At 39.6% G+C, this 27,164-nt stretch overlaps 1 protein-coding gene across 1 annotated transcript; it reads left to right on the top strand.

The window, feature by feature from the left end:
* Nucleotides 1-276: 276 nt before the first annotated feature.
* Nucleotides 277-26,476, top strand: LOC145773804 (adhesion G-protein coupled receptor G2-like). Its single transcript, XM_082584932.1, has 11 exons — nt 277-282; nt 355-567; nt 3,388-3,603; nt 3,673-3,795; nt 9,349-9,483; nt 9,999-10,108; nt 10,581-10,791; nt 13,572-13,713; nt 21,279-21,439; nt 22,151-22,321; nt 24,387-26,476. Exons 1-11 carry the CDS (start codon nt 277-279, stop codon nt 24,807-24,809), a joined length of 1,911 nt encoding a protein of 636 aa, XP_082441058.1. The 3' UTR covers nt 24,810-26,476.
* The last annotated feature ends 688 nt before the right edge of the window (nt 26,477-27,164 follow it).

Genomic DNA, 27,164 nt, shown 5'->3' with positions numbered 1-27,164 from the left:
TTGAGAAATGAAAAGACTAGATGCTGAAAAAGGACTTTCTTATTGAGCGTTGAGGCAAGGATATGTTAGGCTCAATTCTTCTGTAGGCTACTGTATTGAATTAAAATTGTAGATGTGCCTATCGATAACACTATTTTCTAAGCACAGCATTGCTTCAAATTATGTTTGAAAGCATTTCGGAAACCTTCACACTCAGAAATGTCGGCCTATTTAAAATACAATCTGTCTAACGAAACGTCTCGCTACTGCTAAGTTTAGCTGCTGTCCTTAGAATCAATGCAGGTATACTACAGTAGGCCTATATGCTAGGTTGCATCAAGTTTTACTTTTCGTTTAACTTCATTATTTTTCAAGGTGTCTTCCGATATTTTTCAAGACATTGCTGGAATCGCGAGTGCTATAAACAACGGGTACTTTCAAAGATCTACGAATCAGTCCTCTTCCATTCAACAAGTCAATGCTCTACGAAATGAATTATCCCAAGCACTACCTTTCATAGCATTGCATGTACAGCTCAATGAATCTTCACCAACATTCTCTTTCAGTAATTCTTTGGCCAACTTTACGGTATGTATAGGTCAGTTGTACTTGGGTGTGCAGTGGCGTACACAGGATTTTTTCAAGAAGGGAGCATTCGAAATGCTTTTCGAATCGAAACGAAATGAAAACGAATTAAAAATGCCCGTTTGCTAATCCTAACCATATTTTATATAGTACCGGTACTAGTCTATAAGATTAGCCTACCATACTTAGCTTGTATTGGCGATTGTTTTGTTAGTTTGCAGCAGCTTGGTTACCGTACTCATTTTGATAAATTTTGTAGCCTATTGAAAACAAACAATATGATTCTTGACCTTGACGTCGCATATGATATTTTACATTGACGACGGAGTTGACTGACTTAACCCAGGGGTCCGCAAACAGTGGGTCGCGACCCAAACTTGGGTCGCGAGACCATCTACAGTGGGTTGCAAAACGATATAACTTGTATGGCAAAAATAAATACAATCATATAGTCTTTGATGTGCTGAGTTTCGTACAATTTGGTAACTTAGGCTACAAGAAAATTTATACTTTCGATTGCAGTAGGCTACAGTACTTAAGCCCACGGTTATATAGCCTGGAAGACACCTTGAGGCAGGGCATGAAAACTCTCTCAGCTTATCTCCAGAACTGGCGACTGAAACTCAGCGAAACCAAAACATTGGCGGCAGCTTTCCACTTACACAATCTGGAAACTGATCGTGAGCTACATGTCCACAACAACGGAAAACCTCTGTCCTTCTGCCCCGAGCCAAGGTATCTTGGGGTGACATTAGACAGATCGCTCACATACCGCCACCATTTGGTGTCACTGCGCAAGATAATGACATCCCGCGCTGCACTACTCAAGCGCCGGGCAGGCTCCAGCTGGGGGGCGAGTGCTGACACTTGCGTATAGCAGCCTTAGCCCTTGTCTACTCTTCAGCAGAGTACTGTGCACTTGTTTAGTACTGCAGTGCTCACTGCCATAACATCGACACTGCCATAAACAGCGCCCTGCGCACAGTGACCGGATGCCTGCGTCCCACACCATTGGACAATTTTGCCATTCTCGCTGGCATCCAACCTGCTGAGCTTAGTCGTGAAGAAGCCACTCTGTTTCTTGGCCGACGGGCACTAGAGCCTAACCATCTTCTCCAACACAAGATCTCTGCTCCCCCAAACCAGCACCCCCGTCGACTGACATCAAGACACCCATTCGTGCCAGTTGCTCAGTTTCTGATCAACGAAACAGATGAACTTTATCTCTGCGGCTACTTGGGCGGACCATAAATGGAATTCTAAAGGGAAGTCAAGTACCACCAGACTCCATTCGTTCATCCCCGACGCCGACACATGCCCCATCGGCCTGACACTACAAAAACAAGCATGAGTGCGCCTCAACTGTCTTCGTACGGGTGTCGGGTTTTTCCGCTCATCCATGCATCAATGGGGAATGGCCTCTTTCTCCTCCTGTGATTGTGGTGCCAAGGAACAGACTGCAGACCACATCATCAATGATTGTACCATCTTCAAACCATCTAACAGAGTGGAAGGTCTGCGTGTCATGGATGATGAAACTAAAGACTGATGGCTGCTCTCTAGTAGCCTTCCAGTGTAGTCCGGAAACATCGTGAGTCAGGGGCGGTAAAAGGATTTAGACCCTCGGCCCAAGAGGCTTGCACGACGAAGCACAAGGTTAACAGATCCACCCGCTTATTAAGCCTAATTTGGTCCATTCCTGAATTACTGAAGGTATAGGAGTGGTAGAAAATTGTCTCCGCTTAATAAGCCAAAATCGTCCGGTCCAGATGTGGCCTTAATAAGCGGGGACGACCGTATTGGAATTGACAATAATTTGCAAAGTGTTTTGGGCAAAATTATGTACTTCCGAAACGTTTGGGTCGCGAAGATTTCGAACGATTGCTTTTTGGGTCGCACCAAAAAGTATTTGCGGACCCCTGACTTAACCTAATGAACCACGCGTATTAAAGGTATACGTTCAGTGGTGTAAGAAAGATTTTGTTCCTGGGGGAAGGGGGCATTTGATACAATTTGACATTATTTGATCATCATATATCATATTGTTTTGGAGGCTCATTTGCTTTACGCGTGGAGACAGACCTGCTTGTTGGCTCTAGGCAAAACTTATAGTTGTGCTCACGCCTCGTTTGGGCCTTCACTTGCGAGAAAGGCGCCTTCTCAAAGGAAATACTCTTAAGTTTTCTTTCAGTTTGAGTGTAATGTTTAATGCTGTCCAGATGGCTGAGACTTAATATAGGTTCAATAATTTCGTGCTTAGTAAAAATCCATTTCTAATTTGGAGCGTTCCTCAAAGCTGTCGATATCTCAGACTAATCTCAAACAATAACATGTTTGTACTAAGCATATTACAATAACTTTGAAAAAACAACATTTTCTAAGGGAGAGGGGTGGCTGAATGACCCCTCTCCACTCCCGCGTACGCCACTGTCGGTGTGCATCGAAGTTCCATATTTTTGAATGCAAAGAAGACTTGGAGCCATTAACCTTTAAAGAAATCACCACGTAAACTAACTAAGACTTTTGCAATATAACAATAGATGAAGACTTTGATGACAACAACACTTTAACAAAGGCCTGGTCTGGATTCAAGAGGTTCGAATCATATAACTGTTAAATCGTCTTTTTGTTTTGTTTCACCTTAATTTTTTATTTTTTCAGTAGTCTTCATTCACTTATTAAAACAAGTCTTTTAATTTTATTTAGTAATCTTTTTGGGAGCCATCTATACTATTTACTTTCGTTTTGTCAGTTGTATTAGGAAATCTCATTCTAACAATGCCAACAATACCTGTTGACTTGACGTTTAGCAATGTTTTCAAGGTTTCTCTTCATTTGGATTTCGAGGTGAAACAAATCGAATCCGTCTCCGGCGACGTTCATGTCATTATTCCAAGTAGTGCTGTGGCAAAGGCTTGGGGCATGTCTACTGACCAAACTGGAAGAAATAAACGACAAGATATCAATGAAGAAAGAAAATCAGCGTTTCTTTTTTACAAAGACGATTCCCTGTTTTACTCTGATCAAAATGTGTCTTCGGTAAGATAGTCACCTTTAATATTGTTTATAGCTTAAAAATAAAAATAAAGCTGAAAATAAAAATTGCAGATTGTGTCAGTAGACGTTGGATTGAATGGAGGTGTAAGTGGTTTATCTGACCCTGTGAAAATCACACATCCTAATCAACTTTTACCTTATGGGAAATCATCAATTGAAAACGACACTTTGAAAGTGAGTGTGAGATAGTTGTTTATTGATTTTTACCAGCTGTACATGATTTTAAAATTTGATGCAATTGTTTCTGTTTGTCACGCCAGGGACAGATCCAAGAGGGGGCGATCGCCCACTTAAAACACATAAAGTAGCCTAACGTTACTCGTGGTTTATTTGCAAGGTGAGATTAATGTAAACCTATACATCGGTATGCTTTTTTGAAATTGCCTCCATCAGGCTACTCGCTGGATCCGCTCTGTTGTCACGCAAATGTACGTAAAAGAAGACCAACCTTTTAATTTTAAGATTCAAAAAAGGAAGAGGTGTAAGTACACTGGTAAAATACCTACCAGCAAGTTAGTGTTTTACCAGTTTACAAGTTACCAGCAGTAAAATTACGTTTTGCTGGAGTCTGAAATCAAAAATTAAATCAATTCTCATTGGCTTATTACATCACTCTCAGAAACCATCTTCTCAAGACAACTGTTCACTTTCTTTTTACTACGCTGAAGAGATCGAAAATCAAAACACTAGCCGCTGTCCGTAGTTATCTTTTAATAATGTCTTTTTAGACACTATTTTTAAACAAATAAAAAAAAAGTCAAAAGTCATGTAAATTTCACTTTGTGTAGAGCTACATGTACTTGAGAGGTTAACTGTTGTTTCTTTATTCACTGTTTAATTGTAAGCTTGACGAAGTAAATGGTTGGTTGTTAGTTTTAATCCTTGATGAAGTCTTATTAGGTTATTTTGGTAGTTTTGCATATTTGTAGAAACTTTTGACGCAGTGCCGGTTATCGAGATTGACAGGGTTAATTTTCCAATTGTTTAAATGTTGTTGCCGGGAAATTAATTATTTCATCCACTATGTGTTACTAAATCGAGATAGTAATCATTATCGGTGCGTGTTTGCTTAAAAAATGCTTGAAAATTGTCATTGTTTGTAGAAGTATAAAGGGATCATAATGACGCAATTAAATTACAGTTTTTAGCGAAATGTAGACGATGAAATATACATAAGACTTATTTCGTTTAAGAAAACAGCCTTTTCTACAACATTAACCAAAATCGGTTCATCAAAATTTCTAGTTATGCAGAAACGTCGCTTTTTAATTTTGCAAAATAAAATTTAATTTGAGAATTTATTTTGATCTAGGTCATGTATACAAAAATTGTTAGGTCAAAAGAAAGTCAGAATTTAATAAAATTAAAGCCAGAGTAAAAACTATTATATAGCCAAGCAATAAAACTTGCACTATCTTCAGAGGGGGGAGTAGGGTTCATTGGAATGCAGGGACGCATGTAAAAATAGCAGCATTCTTGTATCTCTGTTAAATAAAAGCATTCAAACATGGAATTGGTACTTTTCTCAAGTTATTTCTGCTTATTAATAGAGAAAATGAGAGGAGACTGCAGTCATGATATGATTGATTAAAACGTATTTTTAATTTTATCGCCACCAAAAAGAAAAATCAACACAACATCTTCCTTGATGTGAAATTCTCTTGGTTGAAAACTTTCTGTTTAGAGTTGTTAAAAACTCGCTCTTTTAATAAGACTCGGCTCATTCAGGTTTTTATGGACTCATACGAATTTCAGTTGAAAAAACGGTGTTTATGGAGAAAAGTAGATGTCGTTTCTAGCACTAGTTGCTACGTTCATCTGATGAAATTGAAAGTAAAATTAACAACAAACAAGATGGTTTATTGCTTCACTGACGTTTCGCGCACCATGACAATGCGAAACATCAGTGAAGCAATAAACCATCTTGTTTGTTGTTAATTTTACTTTCAATTTCATCAGATGAACGTAGCAACTAGTGCTAGAAACGATAATTGTCCTGATGAACACCCAAACTTTTCAGTATTCAAAAGTAGATGTGTCACGTAAGATTGGGCATAGAGAAGTTTTGTGTGTTTTTTATCGGTTTAAGTAAGTTGGTTATTATTCCTCATGCAATTGTGCATTCAGGTGAAAAATCGTTGTAACAAAATATTAGGCCTATAATGTAGCAAGCGTTTGCTGCATGGCTTAATAAGTTGTCGAAAACAAAACTTTTAAAAGCCTTGAGTTAAGCTTATTATCTTAATCGCACACTTCAGTAGCCTACATAGCAAATGATGGTTTGTTTCAGTAGGATGTCTCACAAACCATACACTGCCATTGCTTAAGTAGGTGCAGTCGATTGATTGATTGATTGATTGAATCTTTATCCTCGGACTGGGAAAGCTTCTTGAAGAGCTTAATCCTGGCAGTTTCGCATACTTGTAAAGGCGTTGAATCACTGACGCAGGCCTGGTCACCGAGATTGACAGAGTGAAGTTTCCGATTGTTGAAGTCTTGTTGCCAGGGAACTATTCCATCCATTAGATGCCGCTGAATGGAGAGCAGTCCTTAACGTGCGTTGCTCAAGCGCAGATATGACTGCTAAACTTGATTAAAAACCATTTTTGTTTGGTAATTTTTCACTGTTATTCAATGCCAGTAAACGAATCTCACAAAAGACACATTACAAACAAAGATGAAAAAATTAAACGAAAAAAGTTGTTTTTTAAAATTGCACCTTTTTTTCATGTTTGTTGAGTTTTTTCTAAACCTTTACTACTTTCGTATTCTCATATGACGAAAATTTCGTATTTTCATATGACACAAGATAAAAATAGTCTGTTGAGGCTTACTATTTACGTACTGAAATAAGTTATGGCCTACTTGGAATGTGTAGCAATGAAAAATATATTTATATGGTAGCTTACTACCCTTTTAGCCTTGGCAGAAAGGAATATATAATTCTGCACAGACAATACCTTTTGTGAGATTGTTATAAGCAGCGGAAAACTGAATTTCGGAAATACTGATTCATGAACATGTAAAACGATTCATTGGCCATCATCATCAGTCGTCATCTCCGCCTGTAGCAGATTGCGCATCAACATGGGTTATTTGCTTCCAAGAGTGGCGATTTTGAGCCAACTCGCCAAGTGTCGCCAAATTGAGTCCGGTCCATGATTGGGTGTTGTCTTGCCATCGTTTTGGTTGTCTGCCTCGTTTTCTTTTTCCTTCTACCTTGCTTTCTGTGCAAACTTTGCTGATTCCGAATTGTGATCTTTTAGTGTGGCCGAACAGTTTTAAAACTTTTGATTTTATTATTGCTGCAATTGGATGTAATTTTGTCATAGTTAAAAGATCTTCTGTTTTCGTGTGGTCAAGTAGCCTTTTGTTGGTCATGCTTCTCATGATGTGATTTTGGAAGGTAGTGAGCTTTTTCATTGTTGATGATGTCCAATTTACGCATTCTAGACTGTACACTGTAGGCCTACAGCACGACTGGTAAAACGTAGGTGCTGAAGATTTTTGATTTCAGTTTAATTGGGAGTCTATTGGCTATCATCATTAGTCGTTATCTCCGCCTGCGGCAGATTGCGCATCAGCATGGCTTATTTGTTTCCAAGAGTGGCGATTTTGAGCCAACTCGCCCAGTGTCGTCAAGTGGAGTCCGGTCCATGATTGAATGTTGTCTTGCCATCGTTTTGGTTGTCTGCCACGTTTTCTTTTTCCTTCTACTTTGCCTTCTGTGCAAAGTTTGCTGATTCCGAATTGTGATCTTTTAGTGTGGCCGAACAGTTTTAAAACGTTTGATTTTATTATTGCTGCAATTGGATGTAGTTTTGTCATAGTTAAAAGATCTTCTATTTTTATGTGATCAAGTAACCTTTTGTTGGTCATGCTTCTCATGATGTGATTTTGGAAGGTAGTGAGTTTTTTCATTGTTGATGATGTCCAATTTACGCATTCTAGACCGTACAGCACGACTGGTAAAACGTAGGTGTTGAAAATTTTTGCTTTCAGTCTGATTGGGAGTCTATTGGATGTTAGAATCTTTTTGTTCTTTTCAAATGCTGCCCAGCCTAAGCCAATTCGGTGTTGCACTGCAGTCTTTCCATCGTTGGTTGCGGATAGTCGGTGGCCAAGATATATGAATTCTGGTACTTGTTCTATTTGTTTTCCATAGAGAGTGAGATTGAGTGTGTTGTTAGTTTTGTCGGTTGTCATACATTTGGTTTTGGACACATTTATTTGGAGGCCGAATTTAGCAGCATTTTTTGACAGAGCATCTAGGTATTCCTGCATTTTCAGTTTAGAATTATTCAAAATGGCCATATCGTCTGCGTAGCTTAAGTTGGATATTACATGACCGCCGATGGTGAATCCAGTTGTACACTTATTTTCTGTTTCTGAGATTATTGCAGCCGCTACGATGCAAAACAGGATAGCAGACAAGACATCTCCTTGCTTAACACCTTTTATAATATCAATTCGTCTGGTTGTTCCGATGTCTGTTTTGATTAGTGCTTTAGAATCGTCGTACGTTGCTTTCAAGAGGTTGATGTATTTTTTGTTGATGGAAGTTTTATCCAGAAGTTGCCAAAGGTAGGGTAATTTAACACTGTCAAACGCTTTTTTGAAGTCAATGAAGGTGATATGAACGGGATTGTTGAATTCAATAGACTTTTCTATGATTTGTTCCAGCGCTAAGATTTGCTCGATTGTTCCTCTTCCTGGTTGGTAGGCTGCTTGTGTAGGGGGGAGGGATGCATATAGGTCATTTTTTACGCGTGCCGCAATGATAGTGATAAAGAGTTTGTATACATGACTGAGTAGACTTATTGGACGGTAGTTGCTGCAGTCGAGTCTATTGCCTTTCTTGTAGATTACAATTATTAGAGCTTCTTTAAAATTGCTGGGTATCTTTTTCGTTGTTAAGATAGAATTGAAGAGATGAAGCAGTGCTGTGATTAGAGGTTCGCCTCCTGCTTTGAGGTATTCCGAGTAAATGCCGTCTAAACCGGGAGATTTGTCATACTTTAAGTTGCTTATAGCATTAGATATTTCGCTTCTTAAAATAGATGGGATTTCGTCAGAGGCAGAGTCATCGATGAGTATCTGTTGCGGATTGTCGTGATAGAGTTCTTCATAGAATTTTGCCCATCGTTCGAGGATACAGCTTTTGCTCGTGAGGATGTTTCCTTTTGCATCTTTAATTCCCCAACTGATGTTTTTAGGTTTTGCTTTAAGTTTCTTTATGGCAGCATAATAGATTTTGTGTGGAGGTAAGGTGTTGAGTTCATCGATTTTATCTTCTAATTGCTTCTAATTCTATTTTTTGAAATTTATCTAGTTTAAAAACGCGATTTTGTGTTTATAATAAAACTTCAGCCTACCCAGATAGCTAACCACTACAACATTTTCATGCACGTTGAGAGGCTATGTTGAGCCCACTGCCATTGGCATTTCCTGGTTTCACTACAGGACACCACTAAACAATTGCACTATAACAAAAATATACGCAATATTTGCTTAAATGTGATAGGCTTTCTGGAAGGTCTCGAACCCCTGAATTTGTTCTGGGTCCTGTTTATAAGTAACCATCATGGACTCCTGACAACCCTACTGGCCCTGTTTAAACCTATTGATATGCTATTGCATGTTGCTGTGCACCCAACCTTTCTTTAGTTTCACAAATAGCAGGTATAACAATGTCACAAAAAGCTAATGTTGATCTCGCCAAAAAAGGTTTTGAAAACAACGATGCTTTGTGCCTATTGGGATTACAAGCAGGAAAATTGGCTGACTGAAGGATGCTGCTTGAACTTATCGCAGAACCCGGAATGCCTTTGCAATCATCTTACAAACTTTGCTTTAATTGTGGTAAGTTTGCCTTCACAGTAGCCTAATGGTTAACGTTCTATCCATCTGTGATTACTAATTAAAAATATGAATGATAGCATACTTGACCCTACTTAGCCTACTTGACCCTAATGATAGCCTATTTGACTAGATTGGGGATAATAAGGTCCTCGTCTGCGCCTCCATACGGTTGCACGGGTACTGTCTGCTTTGTGAACCGCTGAGAAGCAACTCATAAGCTGTCAGAGATTAATACAGGGCTATATCGTATAAAAACACACATCATTATTATTGTTTTACTTCTAATCTTGCTATTGTTGCATCGAATAAGTATAATCAGACTAAGAACCAGTAGTCTGATTATACTCAGGATCAGTTGTACAAAAACAGCCTTACTAACGTTCTTTGTGGCCTACTGAGTTAGCACCACTCGTCAGCAACAATATAGCTTAGACTTAAAATAAGTTGGATATTTTGTTGGATTTCGTAAAATTTCACACTGATTTTACAAAATAGTTTGTTTTTGTCAATTTCAGAAATCGGAGAACGTTCCAGCTGATGCTGCTTTAAGCATCGTGAGTGATGTCGGTTGCGCAGTGTCGATCGTAGGGCTCGTTGCCACAGTCTTGATCCACGTTGTGAGCCCGTAAGTTTGCCAAAATATTTGTGTCTTACACGCCGAAACAGAGATTTCGTATGAATGTCTGTCACTGGGATTGCGTGCAATCATCAACTGTAGTAATAATCGCTGTAGCCTACGTTGCTGCTTTGGTGTGAATAATTTTTTAGTAAATCACTGATGTTTTGATAAAAAGATTATACAAGTTTCTAAAGTAGCTAAACCTGATTGTTATTTTGTCTACTCTTATAATCCTATAAATCAACCCACAAAGATTTACATTACCATTTAATTTTACAAAAAACTCATGATGATTTAGTGGCAACCCTATTTAATTTATTACAACGAAAACGAATAGCTTATCTGACAAAATTTAACTTTTCACTGAGGCTATCCTTTTTAGTGATTATTTTTACTGTAAACTAGCACAATCTCTTTGAAAGGGTTTTATTTGCCATAGTCTCTGCTGCGAAAAAAATCTTTCATGACATTTTTACAGGGAATTAAGACAAAGAAGACCAGCAAAGATTCTCATTCAAATTTGCATTAATCTTTGTATTGCCAATGTGATATTCGTAAGCGGTACCACACATGCTTTAAATAGCAAAGGGTGGTGCTACTTGGTTGCTTTCTTGCTGCATTATTTCCTCTTGGTCACTTGGTGCTGGATGTCAGTTTACACCTACGACATGCATAACTCACTGGTTAAGGTAAAAAGCAGAAAATTCATACTGAATCAATATTTGTTTTACTTTACATTTGTCTACCCTTCCCAGGATCAGCTGATGCAGGTAAGCTAGATCGGGAAGATGCAAACGTCAAAGTACATACAGTAGAAGCCAGGTCCGTAGCCAGACATTCTCAAGGGGGGGTTCCCAAATCCAAAATTATGGACCTTTCGATAACTTTCTTCTTGGCGTGTCCACAAGCAAATCAAAACATAAGAAGTGGCAGTAAATAATATATACGCCAACAAACTAAACAAAGTTCAAATTGTCAACACTACAAAAAACGAAATAAATGAATAGGCTACAAATAATTTTCACATTAACAATAGCACATCTACAGTGGAACCGACGGAGGTGCAGGAAGCGGGGGGGGGGGGGGGGGGGCAGATGCCCTTTTAAGGTCATGTAAACTACTGCACTTTGCGTATAGCAGCCGTAGCCCATTGTCTACTCTTCAGCAGAGTACTGTGCACCTGTTTGGTGCTGCAGTGATCACTGCCACAACATCGGCATTGCCATAAACAGCGTCCAGCGCACAGTGACCGGATGCCTGCGCCCCACACCATTGTACAATCTCCCCATTCTCGCTGGTATCCAACCTTCTGAGCTTCGCCGTGAAGAAGCCACTCTGTCTCTTGGTCGACAGGCACTGGAACCTAACCATCTTCTCCACCACAAGAAAGCTGCTCTCCCAAATAAGCACCCCCTTCGACTGAAATCAAGACACCCATTCGTGACAGCCGCTCAGCTTCTGATCAACAAAGCGGATGAACAAAACATCTCTGCGGCTACTTGGGCGAACCATAAATGGAGTTGTGAAGGGAAGCCAAGTACCACCAGACTCCGTTTGTTCATCTCCTACGCCGACACATGCACCATCGGCCTGATACTACAAAGACAGGCATGGGTACGTTTCAACAGTCTTCGTACGGAGTCGGGCTTTCCGCTCAACCATGCACCAATGGAGAATAGCAGCTTCCTCCTCCTGTAAATGTGGTGCCGAGGAACAGACCGCAGACCACATCATGAATGACTGTACCATATTCAAGCCACCTAACGGAGTGGAAGGTCTGCGTGTCATGGATGATGAAGCCAAAAACTGGTTGCTCTCTAGTAGCCTTCCAGTGTAGTCCGGGAACATCGTAAATCTGGGGTGGTAAAAGGATAGACCCTCGGCCCCAGAGGCTTACACGACGACAACGAAGCCCACGGTTAATAGATCCACTCGCTGATTAAGTCCAATTTGGTCCGTTACTGAAGGTATAGGAGTGGTAGAAAATTCCCCCGCTCAATAAGCCCAAAATTGTTCGGTCCCGATGTGGGCTTAATAAGTGGGGACGACTGTATTAAAATTGATATTAGGCTAAATTGCAAAGTATTTTGCGCAACGTTTGGGCAGCGAAGATTTCGAACGATTGTTTTTTGGGTCGCACCAGCAAGTATTTGCGGACTCCTGTTCTAAACAAGCAACAAAGATTATCTTTCGGAAATGCACAAACGTTTGTGCATTTATCGAACAATCGCGCTCCTCTCGGTCAATTCTGAACGTAGTTTTAGCGCCATGAGGCAAGTAAAAACGTTGCTTCGTACCACAATGACAGACAACAGTTCAAACAACCGAATGTTTGCGACTATTCACAAACAGGTTATGGACACCATTGACATTGCAACACAAGACATTATGAAGAAGCAATGATCAAAGTTTAATGCTTTACTATTGTAGGCCTACAATGTACAATCTTCCATTTATCTTCCAGAAACCTCTTATTCAGAACTATCTGGAAGGTTTCAGCTGATCATAGATGCTGATCCTGTGATCGTATGTACACTACACCTTCTCCAAAACGTGGACCTTTTTGGCTCAAGGGGGGGTTCCCGGGAACCCCGAGAACCCCCCCTGGCTACGGGCCTGGTAGAAGCATAGAAATTTATTCTTCATGTTTTATCGTCGGGTTTCTTCTATACCAGTTTACGAAAGAGAGTCTACATCTAGATCTATCCCATTTAATCACAACGAAAAGTCATGAAGTAGAGGCAATTGACAGCTTCGTTATGACCGCAACTAAGGCAAAAAATTACAACTTATTGATTTTACAGCGAACAATGATCTTATTACTTATTTTGAATTCTTTATAAGAAGAACGTTCTTGATGATCCCACTAAAAGTTACAGCAGAAAGTTCCAATCTACACTCACCTTCCGCAGGTGCCTTGATTCCCCAGCCTGGTCCCCGCGACCTAAGCTGGTGAACCTCCTGCCGGGTGCATCGCCACCCCAAAATCACGCCACTCCTCGCCGCAGCAGGCGTGTGACAGGCGGGTCTCTGACCTGGATATGTTTATTGTAGCCTACTTTTCTCGCCATGTCAATTATTCTGTACACTCGTGCGTTGTCGATCCAAACAAAACAGCTTATCATCGTTTAGCTGGGTGAAGTATAGTAACTATATTTGATGATTTTTTAAACAACAAATAGGCTACAATTAATACTACAAAAAGTGCTTAATGCCAAGCAAAAAAGCCAAGCAGAGTAAATTACATCAAGTAGGCTATAGTTAGTATTTTCTAAAACCTCTACAGTCTGTTTCATTCTGAAAGGGGTTCATCAGAAGGTCCTTGTTCAAATAGGACATAGCCTAGTTAATAGTTAAATCTATATGAATAAGAACCTTCTGATGATCGCCCTGTCAGGGTAAAGCAGAGTATAGGCTGTAGAGGTTTTAGAAAGTAATAACTGCATTTAATTATTTTTTTTATGTATAGGTGTTTGCGACTGCAAGGAGCTATTATCTTCGAAAATTAGCCGGGTTTGCATATGGCCTATCTGCTTTGATTGCTACAACAACCGTAGCAATTGCGGTGGGTCACTTCGATCAAAATGCGTCAAATCATATGTGCGGAACTGGTATGACGGTTTGCTAAACATATACATTATATCCAGTGCCGGTCTTAGGGTATTTCGGGCCCTGTGCAGAATATGCTTTGCGGGCCCCAATGACAAGGATCCAATTCAGTAGCGTAGCTAGGTATTTTGAAATAGGAAAGGGGGGTGGTTTGACGGTCGGCGGGCGAAGCCTGACGGTGTGTTTGCCTAAGGCGACACCTAGTGGCGGAGGATCTGGGGGGTGGCACCCAGAAAATTTTAAAAAATTACTTTGAATTTGGGGCGTATGCCACAATCAATGTGCAAGGCCTCGCGTCGGACTGCTTTGCGTCTTGACAGAATGTGCTGTTTTCATTATGGAATTCTTGAGCGGTATATTATTATCGGTCAATGACCAGTAGTAACCTCTAATTGTGAAGTCGTTGCTATGTAACGTAATTCTAGATCATTCTGTATCTGGAACATTCTGTTGTTTTCACAATTGCCAATATCGTTTGTCATGATGTCACAAGGTTGTTTACGAATGGATCTCTGATTACAAAATCTGTATTATGTAACGTGTGTTTTCTAGAATCATTTTCCCTACGTGACAATCTAGAGACTTCTGTTGTTTACATTTAAATGCTGCTTGATAGAACAATGGTTCTTTATGATGTAACCTTACGTAACCTTCTCGAAGTTACTACACCGAAACAACTTTCTATAAATAGTGGTGTAGTTTGCATTATGATATTTATTATTGAGTTGATTATTATGAGAGTTGTGTTATCAGTTGTGGATTGGTAGTTGGTACAGAAATTATTGTTGATTGAGAGTTGAAGTAATCGAATACAAGTAGATGAGAATTGGTACTGATATAAATTGTGTTCGAAATTAGAGTTATTTGAGAAGCCGTTCGTTAAAGTCCTTCAAGAAGTTAGATTATCATTTCATAGTAGAACCATTCGACATTTAATTGACTGCTTTTCGGTTTGACCTATTAAACTACGTCATTGAACCTTTCCAAGTCTTTTTTCCTGGTAAAAGATAGAAAGAAATCGTGACATTCGGGGGGCTCGTCCGGGATAAACCGAAAAAAAATTAACCGAAAAACCGAAGAATAAAGAAGGATTTATTGAAAGAATAATAAATTAACAACAAGCTGTCAAGATGGCGGATACTGTCAAACATGAGATGATTGAAGACTTACGGAGCATGGCTGAACGAATGGGGCTGAATGACAATGAAAAGTCTCAGTTTGTGATGGAAGAGTATCACAAGATAATGGCCCAAAAAGCTCAGCGAGAAGCTGACGAAAGAGAAGATAGAAGAGCTGCTCGTGAAATAAGGAAAGCAGAACTTGAAGCTGAAGAGAAGCAAGCACAACTTGAAGCTGAAGAAAAACGAGCACAGCGTGAAGCTGAAGCAGAAGAGAAGCGGGCACAGCGCGAAGCAGAAGCCGAAGAGAATCGGGCGCAACGCGAAGCAGAAGAAAGAAGAGCGCAATATGAATTGGAAAAGTTAAAACTTGATTTAGAAAGACAAAAACTGGACATTGGTGAGCGATCTAGTTCTACTAATGATAATGCTCGAGATGTTATTGTGGCGCAAGTTAGACGTCCAGATTTGCCATCATTTGTTGAAGAAAAAGATGAGTTGGATAGTTATTTGTTAAGATTTGAAAGATATGCTACAATAGCCAAATTGGAGAAGTCGACGTGGGCTACCCAGCTAAGCATGTTATTATCGGGACAAGCTCTTGATGTATATTCAAGACTTTCGCAAGAAGAGGCCATGAACTACGACAGATTGAAGTTAGCTCTGTTAAAGCGATACAATTTTACCGAGCATGGATACCGTCAAAGATTCCGTGAGGCAAAGCCTGAACGACACGAAAGCCCAGGTCAATTTATTGAACGTTTAAGAAACCTTTTGTTAAAATGGTTTGAACTTTCGGGGGCCGATCAATCATTGGACGGATTGGCAAACCTTATAGTTAAGGAACAATTCACAGATTCATGTTCAAAAGATCTGTCTGTTTATTTAATGGAGAGAAGTCCAAAGACTCTAGAAGACATAGCCAGTGTGGCGGAACAGTATTTAGTTGCTCATGATGAGAAGTTGTCGACCGAAGAGATGTTGTCATTCGATGATGACGAGGAGCAAACAAATAATTTTGAAGGAGGTGCTGTTTCAAGAGAAGTACGTTGTTTTAATTGTAATGGCTTAGGTCACAAGGCTGTTAACTGCCGGAGAAAGATTAATAGAAATCATCAGGAATCGAGGAAGTGGTGCAATCGTTGCAATAGGCAAGGACACGAAGCGAAGGAATGCAAGGACAAGTCGTTTTTCCTATCCAATCAGTCTGGAAAAGATAAAGACACGGACGTTTATCGATGCGGTTGTGCGTTAATGATTCCTGAACCCACGCTTGGGGAGGAGAAACCGGATGAAGATGTTTGCGGAAAAATAATACCTGAAGATTACCTGCCAGTAGTGGATGGAAAAGTTGGAAACAAAAATGTAAAGTTTTACGTGATTCTGGTTCTACGGGTATAATGGTGAGGAGAGATTTGGTTAAAGACAATCAGTTAACGGGAAAAACTGGAATTGTGATGTCGATAAATAACACTTCAATCCAAGGACCGTTAGCGAAGATATATATCGAAACTCCGTATTGTAGTGGGACTGTGAAAGCATTATGCTTTCAAAACCCTTTAGTTGATCTTATAATCGGAAATGTTATTGAAAGAAATTCTGAAGTGACTGTTATTCTTGTGGCAAGAATGGTCACTTTGCTCGAGATTGTTCTGCAGATAATCAGCGACGATCTCACGGTCATGGATACAATGAGCGCAAAGAACCGAGGGAAAGAGGCAGGCGACGACCATTTGGAGTTTGCTATAGATGCGGTAGACGCGGACACTTCGCCAGGGAGTGCGTTGCTGACGGCGGACATTCGGAAAACAGACGTTGCCGTGACAACCACTGCTACCGATGTGGGGAGATTGGACACATAGCCAGGAGCTGCTCTTTTGATGAAAAGGCTTGCTACAACTGTCACAAAGAAGGTCATTTCGCCAAGGACTGTCGGGAGAGGAGGTGTTTCCGATGTAGGAAGATGGGTCATCTCGCTCGCCGGTGCACTGAAGATATTGAGGACGTTGGAAACTTTCACAGTAAACGTGATTATTGTTTAGAGAAACGCTGTCGTTGGTAGATCGTGCAACGATGGACTAATGAGAACTGTTTTATTGAGTAACTAATTGTTTGGTGGTGTGTTTGTATTGATTGTGTTGTTATATTGTTTGCAACAATATTCTAAGGGGGGGCGTATGTCACAATCAATGTGCAAGGCCTCGCGTCGGACTGCTTTGCGTCTTGACAGAATGTGCTGTTTTCATTATGGAATTCTTGAGCGGTATATTATTATCGGTTAATGACCAGTAGTAACCTCTAATTGTGAAGTCGTTGCTATGTAACGTAATTCTAGATCATTCTGTATCTGGAACATTCTGTTGTTTTCACAACTGCCAATATCGTTTGTCATGATGTCACAAGGTTGTTTACGAATGGATCTCTGATTACGAAATCTGTATTATGTAACGTGTGTTTTCTAGAATCATTTTCCCTACGTGACAATCTAGAGACTTCTGTTGTTTACATTTAAATGCTGCTTGATAGAACAATGGTTCTTTATGATGTAACCTTACGTAACCTTCTCGAAGTTACTACACCGAAACAACTTTCTATAAATAGTGGTGTAGTTTGCATTATGATATTTATTATTGAGTTGATTATTATGAGAGTTGTGTTATGAGTTGTGGATTGGTAGTTGGTACAGAAATTATTGTTGATTGAGAGTTGAAGTAATCGAATACAAGTAGATGAGAATTGGTGCTGATATAAATTGTGTTCGAATTTAGAGTTATTTGAGAAGCTGTTCGTTAAAGTCCTTCAAGAAGTTAGATTATCATTTCATAGTAGAACCATTCGACATTTAATTGACTGCTTTTCGGTTTGACCCATTAAACTACGTCATTGAACCTTTCCAAGTTTTTTTCCTGGTAAGAGATAGAAAGAAATCGTGACAGGCATTCTGAGAGCATGTTCAACAAAAATTTGGGTATGAATATTACTGTAAAATGGTGCTGTCCGGTGGCATAGCAAAAAGATCATGTTTTTTTTGGTATTTTTCGGAAATAAAGCTATTTTGAGTCTGGATGTAACCTATTTCGTCCCCTAAACAATTTGCACCCCGATTTCGTACCCTAACCCTGGTACGAAATAGGTTGAATCCTTAAACATTCCTAACCCTGATGTGATTGCATAGCACGAACAATTGTTGAGAGAATATAATTTCCAGCACATTCTAGGGCGCATCTAGAAAATGTTAATACTGTATCCCTTATTAGCTTCCATTTAAGCAGAAAATCTTTGGATTTTTAGGTTGCTTCAACGTTTGATGACATTGAATTAGCATAATAACGGTGAATTCTTCGCTAAGAATGGATGGGAGTAGCCTACCTACTTCTACACTAATCAGCGCAACTGCGCGATTTAGTTCAAGTGTTACATCACAATGTCTGACTTTGATCTCCGAGTAATATTGATAAGGCAAGGTTGGTTACAATATTAAATTATACGAGTAGGCTAAGTTTTGGTATTACAGTAAGAAAGAAAAGGCCCAGAAAAAATTCTATAAGTGAGAATGAATACGGTGAACCTACAGTACTTGCTCTCCATCACTTTCGCTCACATGACACGCAAAAATAAACCTGAGGATAAAAGCCAAGTGAAACTTTGCACAGCCGAAAACGGTAACCTTGGTGCAGAAGTTTTCCGACTCCTGCCCAGAGCATTGTGACGCAAGAAGCCACACGACCTTGTTCGGTGGAAGTTAATCAGTCATGTTGTGTATTGGGCAATGGGCAGCTACAGGGCGCTTTGATCTTTCAGAGTCAAAAATAATTAACATAAAGTGATTAAGCATGACGATCGAAGTTAAATCTGGTGTGTCCGCCGTGAGACTTACTTTGTCCGCCGAGATAGCTGCTCAGACCGGACACGTTTGTCCGCTGTTAACAAAATCGAATTTTTACCTATTTCGTTCCCTGAAAAGATCGAGATAAATTTTGAAATGTTTTAGGCAACTCCGATCAGCGACTTCGGCTGAAAGTTTTTTTCTCGATCTTTTCAGGGTACGAAATGTTCAAGGGACGAAATAGGTTGTTTTTCTATGTTTTCTTGTTGCTAATTCCTTCGTTGAATTCACTTCTTGAATTTTTCCATTGGAAATGACAAAAAATACTGCATTTTCTGAGTAAATTGCGGGCCCCCTAATTTGCGGGCCCTGTGCGGTCGCACGGTTTGCACACCCCAAAGACCGTCACTGACTATATCCTATAGCAATGGCTCTTAAACTGGGAGGCGTGTGAGACTCACAAGGGGGGGCGCAAGAAATTGAAAAACTCTGCATGAATTATGACTAAACATGTCTTCACAACTACGCTGGACAGTCGATTGTTGAAGATGAAACTTTGTGTTACAATAGTACCAGTGTTTGTAGAGCGTGTTGTCACATCTCGCATTCTTTGTGATGTTTTAGACCAGGGGTTCCCAACCTTTTTTACACCGTGGCCCCCTTTGAAAATTTTGAAAAATCAATTGCCCTCCTATTTTTTTCAACCTTTTGAAAAAATCAAGAAAGGTAATTTTAATTAAAAAGCTTTTTATACAGTAGGCTAACCGGTACTAGTATTTTTTTTTAAATTTTAATTTAGTTCTTTTCTTAAGCTTATATGATGTTGGAGTGGACTTAGAAATGATAAATTCAAAAACTTATTATTTTTTAATTTTTTCCATGGTCCCCTTGAAAAAGACTCATGGTCCACTAGGGGGCCATAGCCCCCAGTTTGTGAACCCCTGTTTTAGACGTTGCTAAATGTTTCTGCGGCACCTTAACTCTCGGTTTTCTGACACAGCAGCCTTGAGCTCTAATTGTAAGAATAATGGCAACGACTGACTGACAAGTGACAGCGGCTACAAGTGCAGCAGTATCCCAAACTCCACAACAGTAGGCCTACCATTTTTTAACTTTTTTTTAAAATTGATTTAATTGGGTTTAATTATAATTAATCAATTCTATTGACATAAAATGAGCGGAAAAAAGAGACAGTAGGCCTATAGCCTAACTAAGATTATCTGAATTTTGAATTTAGGCCTATAGATGCCATAAATGACCAAGTTGTATCTGAGCAACGACGGTTTGAGGCCAACTCGTTCGCAGCGTCATCGTGAAAAAAAAAACACCTTGACCACCAAAGTAAACCTTTAGCATTTTTCCAATGCAAGAAAGACAAAATATACCTTGCAAGTAGCGAGCGCTTTCGCCAATCATCGTCGGCGGAAGTTGTAGGAGCGTATTTCGGAATTGCTCACATAATATCTCGAGAGAAGAAACCCCACAGACAATTTACAAGAGGAATTCTTGGAGCTAACATAAAATTCCACTGAAAGGGACGACTTTGAAACAATGCCACTAACTGAGTTCTGGGTTGAAACATGTACAGACCTTTACAAGAGTGTGAATGCTGTGGCTATATGCACACTTCTTCCATTTACATCCACGTACTTGAGCGGAAATGTTTTTTCTACTCTCATGAACAAAAAGACAAAATCTACACACAAACTTGACTGTGAAGCCGATCTGAGACGTGCATTTTCTGCTACTAATCCTCGAATTAAAAATTTAGTATCTAAAAGACAGTTAGGCTACATCCTTTGGTTAATGCAACTTGGAAATAAATTGCTGTTCTGCTTAATTTTTTTTGATTTTGAAACAAGGTGGGGCGCAAATTTTGTTAGAATTGTAAAAGAGAGGCGTGTCTCAAAAACTTTAAGAACCACTGCCCTATAGTTTGCCTTTGCTTCAGATTTTAATGGAGCCTATTATTTTCATACGTATGTTTATAGTGCCAAGCCTGCCTTTCTTAGCTCACATTACTCACTTTTCTTAGAGGTTGTGATTGCGAGCCATCAACATTGTTTAGAAAGTAAATCAACTTACAAGTTGTTATTGAAATTTCAATTTCTGCTGTGGGTGTTTTGTTTGTTTGTTTAGTAATTTGGGCTCTTTCCCAGGCTCTAACATTTAATTCACTCAACTGCCGGGTTTTTTGGAGACGTCCTCCTTGTTGTCCAAACGCAGCCTCTCAGCCTGCTACTATATTGGCTTACCCTCCGACATCTAGAGCACAGTGCTCAGCGGTTGCGAAGTTTCTAAACCTCTAAAAACGCCAGGAAAGTCTCTAAACCCATTCCTCTGGAAAGTGTCAATCAGAAATGAAGGTTTAGTACTATTTTTAAAAAGTCTTTGGTATGACCCGATGGAGAATCGCAACCACATCTATCGACGCAGAGGCGGGCACTCAAACCACTAGACCATTGCACCAGCTCTGCTGTAGGTGTAGGCCTAGACCTACAGTGGGCTATGCTTAAACAGTCTTGCCAGACAATATACAACATTAAGGTAGGATAGCTAACAGATCTAACTTCATTTTTTAATTGATAATAACTTAATATTTTAATATTTTACTATGGATTAGCTTCCGACCCAAACGCAGCTTCAGCTTACGTGGCGGATAATGTTTGCTGGCTGAAAAGTTATTCTCTCTACTTGGGATTTCTAGCACCTGTCGGTGTTATGCTCCTCTACAACATTATCACTTTTGCCATCGTCTTTCGAGAAATTGCAATGAAAACAAAGGTAAAAATACGTAAGCCTGTGCCACATCTTTGTCACAAGTGATTAAATGGTTTTATCGACTAAATTTCAACTCTAATACGATTTTCGGGTTCCATTACATCATCGCGACGAGCTTCATAAAAGCAGCACACTTTTTAGGGAGAAAAAATAACGAACATCGCATCAAATTCAAGTAGGTATAGCTTGGATGTAACAGCCCTACATCAAAAGAAAACGCGATGTTTTATGTTTCGAAACCCCTTAGAAAGGCAGCGACCTTTTAAATAGACAGGGGCGATGGACTGCAGTCCCGTGCATACAAAAAGTAAGACACTAGGCAAATAAAGCAGATTCACATGATCGGAACCCTTTTACGATTGGTACCTTTGCAAGAAAGTTTACATAATGCTAGTTAACACTTGTTGCTTATTTAATTATTTATGCTTTTGCAGAATGGAAACGTTTCTTGTGTCTTTTTTTTCTGATAAGACTGATGTCCTAAGCCTGTGCAGTTAAAAGTTTCCGAGATGAATAAGCGAAGTTTCTGCCGGTTGTTGAAGAATTATCCTTGTAAATCGTTACTCAAGTTTACACCTCGAGAGTTCGTCGTACGCATAGGCTTTGTGCCCTTTCTGCTTATTGACATGCCTCCAGAGTTGAACCATTTTAATTTGAGCTAGCCATTGCCAATAATGTAAATTTGTCGACTAATAATGTTGCATTTCTTTGAAGGTACAATCTTCTGCCTCAAAGCACACAAATAAACAAAGGCTCGTTGTGGCTGTTACCATGGCAACATTCATTGGACTCACCTGGGTGTTTGGATTTTTTGTCCTCCTGTCAGAGGATCGACTTTACATCTCAGTGACAAGTTGGATCTTTGCCCTTTTAAACATCTTTCAGGTAATACTGTAGTTTGTCGCAAGTCAACTTATTCTTCAGGGATATTTATTTATTTGCTTCAGATAGCCTATGCTCACATGTTACACATCCACATGGAGTTACTTGAGAAAGAATGAATAAGATACACGCAGGCCTACGTGGGAGACGCTACAAACATCTCAATCTTCCTTGTACAAAAATTTACAGGCAAAATCATAAAATTTTGATCTTATTGTTAATAGACATTAGTGTTTAGCAAGGTACAAACTAGGTTATTTTGGAATCTGAGCAACGTAACAGAAAATTTACGTATTTTTTCTCAATAGAGCATCCATAGTTATTACATGACAACTCACTTGGTGAGTGCTCACACTTTCATATCTATGTAAACCAAAAACACGTCTGTATTGTAGGCAACTTTAAACTTCTTTTTCCATTTAGCAGAGACATTGGTCTACAGGTGTGAATTATGAAAAGGCATTCAATAAACTAGAAACCCAGACCGTTTTGCCTCCACACTGCAATGTTTGTCAAACGAAGGCACATTGGGCACATCCACACTGCAATATTTGACAAACGAAGGCACATTAGCGACATAATACAAAGCTCTGATTTGACCTTTTACTTCACTATCGCCACACAACTTTTCTGCACAAATTCAACGTGTTTACCTTGAAGGGTCACTACAGAATCATGCTGCAAGTTCAAGCGCTTGTTTCTGAAGCAAATGCAGTGTGTCTTTGACATTATACTCAGAGCAAAGTGATAAAATGACTTGGAGACCTTTTAAACTTGGGGTGGTAGCATTCGTAGCCGGTCGCTTGGTCGACAGACATTTAGTCAACAGTCATTTAGTCGACAAGACGTTTGGTCGACAGACATTTGGTCGACAGATATTTGGTCGACAAGACATTTGGTCGACAAGACATTTGGGTTAGGGTTAGGGTTAGGGTTATGGTTAGGGTTAGAGATAGAGTTAAAGTTAAGGTTAGAGTTAGGGTTAGGGTTAGGGTTAGTTAACTAATCCTAACCCTAAAATGAATCGTTCTGTCGACCTAACGTCCTGTTGACCAAATGTCTGTCGACCAAATGTCTTGTCAACCAAATGACTGTCGACCAAATGTCTGTCGACCAAATGACCGGGTACCGTAGCATTTATATAACTCCATCCATGCTCCATCTTCCAAACTGACAGGCAACATATTTTTGCACATACTGTATTCGCCGGCTGCGTAGCCGAGTGGTGAGAACGTCTGCGCGACGTTCGAAAGGACGTGGGTACGACACCGCTCCAGAGCACGCTGCTGTGTCTCGGCAAAAACACTTAGCCCAATGGCAAGCCAATGTAAGGGGAGCAGCTGACTCGAAGACTATGTCACCTCGCTGCTTCCTGTCGTCTGTTGTATCGCATCTGTGATCGCAGTGTACTGTGTGTTATCGCAATGGGCGCAAATAAATACACGATTATCATTATTATGACAGGTGGGTCTGAAAGATGGCACTTTAGAATATAATTCTCCAAACACCAAACTAATCTTTCAAAATCTCACTGGTTTTAGGAATTGTCTTTCGATTAACTGTTGAGTCTCTGTTCACGCCACTTTAAACATAGTTAGAGAACGGTTTGCAATTATTTCAAAAAGAGATATTTGCAACACACAAGCACATCCCTTTTTATAAGTTGTTCAGTTAAATTGTGTTTGGCAGTCAAATGTGCCAGCCTACCAGCAACAAACAAATGTTTCGGTCATAATTATGCTGGCCCAGTCATTATGCCGCTGATGCTGCCAGGAAACTCTTGACCACCGCTTATAGCCTATCAGCGGACTACATTCTTACCAGCAGTGATAAGAAAACATCACAAGCTTTTTCAGAACCCTGGTTGAGAAACATTGCCCAAAAACACACATGCAGTAAAAATTCCCAAATTTATGTTTTTATCGTCGTAAGCCATTGAAAATCATCAGCACGGTTTTAAAATCAGGCACCTTGCTTCAATTATTTAATTTCTAATCACAGTGACAAAATCTATCACTCACAAATATTATTAGGCTATTACTAAATATGTAGGTTATTTGTTTTTCAGGGATTTGGCATTTTCATGCTCACTGCAGTGCGCAGAAAAGAAATGAGACAGGTGTGGTGGACTCCACTGAGAAGTAAAGTGTCAAACATATCCACAAGAGTCATTACAGCGATATCCAAAGCAAAAGATGAGTACGTGGTGACGCCAGACACCGATGAAAATGCTGTCATCACAGAGGTAACAACTGAGGTCACTCAAGCGTCGGAGGTACAAAAGAAAGAGTATTTTGTGGAAGTGAAGGACGATCTTCGTGACAACGAAAAGAAGAAAAAGTCTTTGTCAGAAGATGAGCAAAAAGGAAGCAACAAAGAAATCAAGTCGATGGAGATTAATGAAAGCAACGAAGACACGGAAGTCCTGGAAGATGACAATAAAAAGACAGCAAGGTCGTGGTTGTACAGAACCCTTGAGACGAAAATATGAAAAGCTAAATCCAACCAAAAATAGCTTCAAAGTGAATGACATCAAAGACGTAACAATGCTACTCAGACTACAGTTGTCGCCATTTCACAATCCTGTAAAATATAGAATTAGTGGCTTAGGCTATAACTTACATTGTAAGTTCAAAAATGTAATAAGAAGTAGCAGTAGCGTAGCCAGGAATTTTGAAAGGGGGGAGTTTTGACGACCCAACGGCGGGGGGTCTGGGGGGCCTCCCCCAGAAAATTTTGAAAAATTACTTTGAATTTGGTGCATTCTAAGAGCATTTTCGACAAAAATGTAGTTACGAATATTTCTGTAAAATGGTGGTATCTGGTGGCATAGCAAAAGGATAAGATCATGTTTTCTTCGGCATTTTTCCGAAATAAAGCTAAGTCTCTATGTTTTCTTGTTGCTAATTCCTGGCTGAGATGTTTGGTATTGGCAAAACTTGCTCTTTTACTGCAATTTTGTTTAAAATTAAGCAATTTTTTTTAGACTGAAAGCATCATTCTCAAATTCGTGACGTCACACGCGTGCCAAAGGGGGGGTTGTAACCCCCAACCCCCCCCCCCCCCTTGGCTACGCCACTGAGAAGTAGGTTGAACAATCAACTTAATTTTTCAGAAAAAAACAACAATGCTCAAAAATATTAGCGCTACACATTAAACAATTAAGGAATTGATTGATGCAAACCTAGCTTACTTACAAAGAACTTACAGTATAACAATTTGCGCTTGAGCAATACATTCTGAGGACTCTTCTCCATTCAGCGGCACCTAATAGATAAAATCAGTCGCCGGCAACAACACTTCAACAATCGGAAAACTTCACACTGTCAATATTTACCAATAATAATCAAAGGGGTGGGCATAGGCCTATTTGTCACTATCACTGTAGTCGCAAATCACTCGGCCAACATTTATGAATTAGTCCCCCCTCTAATTGCTTTTCTGGGTGCGCTACTGTCGTGAATAAAGATTTAAAATCAAACATGATTCACCTTATAGGCTACGTTTGACAACAATAAATAATTCATTTATCACACTTAATATAGCCTACAGTAGTGGAACGAGCACTTTTTTTTAACTTTTATAGGTTACTGCATTGTTTCCGTTTTTGGAGGACACATGGCCAAATTATCTGTTGATAATTCAAAACACGATTGCACTGTAGGCTATGTTACTGGCTATCTACTGTATTACTGTAATGAGCAAGCGAAGAAATGTAAAAATCGAGAAAATATGCATGCTTTTCTCGGTTTGGTGCAGACACATGTCCGAGTTCCCCTTTTAAACCTTGCTACTGGTGAACCTATCATTCTGTTAATGGGTCTAGCACGAGTTTATACAGTAGGCTATTTATTTGGTCATTATCCTCGGACTGACAAAAGCCTCTGACAGGGATATTAGAACACCGGAATTGCTGACTTCGCAAATTTCGATAAAGCGATGGACACTAGAAGGGTCAGCGCTGTTAACGCCCGAAAATGAAAAAATCGAAAGCGCGTGTCAATTACGCTGTTGAGAAGTCGCCTTTTCTAGATATCTGTTGTATTTCTGTTTGATTAACTTAGATACACCACACTTTAATAGATTACACACAGACCACTTTATTGTACACGTATTACAAAACGATAGTGAAATATAACAATGGTTTCTATGACGAAACACTGCAATATCCCTGCTGTGAAGCAAGTCTCGTGACTGTATGACAGAAAAAGAAATCCAGTCGTTGCTTTGCAGCTGTGTAAAGTAGAGAATCTAACGATGTAGGATAGTGTGATAGTTTCAGCGTTTTAGTACCAGTACACTGGCAGTTAAGATTCAATTGGCTAGTTATATAGAACATAGTCAGTTAAGTATAGTATTGTTACAGACTTCGAAGAATATCGGTAGTTGGCGTTACTTTAAATGTACATTTTGTACTTTTCACGATTGCTGGACTACTGTCAGTATGTTGATATATTTTAATACGGCATCGGTTCTGGAGGTCACAGTTTGAATTGAATAAACAAGAGGCAAGCTTGGAGTCAACATTTTAAACTGTAAAAAAGCGTTGTTAAAAGAGGTGTAAGATTTTAACGCTTAAATCTAAAATAGCTACAACAACTGCATGGGACTATTAGGCTATAGGTTCTCGTACGTCGTAGCCTACCTACTAGTCTGTAAATATTGTCGGATTTTATAATTTAGAAATGCTAAAAGTTTCTATAATCTGTCACAGTGTAAGTTGATTTCAACTTAATTAAATTATCTGCCAATTTATTCCGTTCATCGCTCATTTTTAAAATCTTGTCGCGATGGTGAACACGTGCTGTGTACCAGGATGTAGGCTAGCAGTGGCTACAAGTCGAGC

Source organism: Aplidium turbinatum, chromosome 7, assembly GCF_918807975.1.
Source record: "Aplidium turbinatum chromosome 7, kaAplTurb1.1, whole genome shotgun sequence".
Classification (NCBI taxonomy): domain Eukaryota; kingdom Metazoa; phylum Chordata; class Ascidiacea; order Aplousobranchia; family Polyclinidae; genus Aplidium; species Aplidium turbinatum.
The sequence above is the reverse complement of the archived record's forward strand: the minus strand, read 5'-3'. Positions and strand labels throughout refer to the sequence as shown.

Coding starts and splice junctions, on each gene's coding strand:
- LOC145773804 (XM_082584932.1), top strand. Junction 10,109..10,580: donor TTGATCCACGTTGTGAGCCC/GTAAGTTTGCCA, acceptor ACATTTTTACAG/GGAATTAAGACAAAGAAGAC. Junction 21,440..22,150: donor AAATTGCAATGAAAACAAAG/GTAAAAATACGT, acceptor ATTTCTTTGAAG/GTACAATCTTCTGCCTCAAA.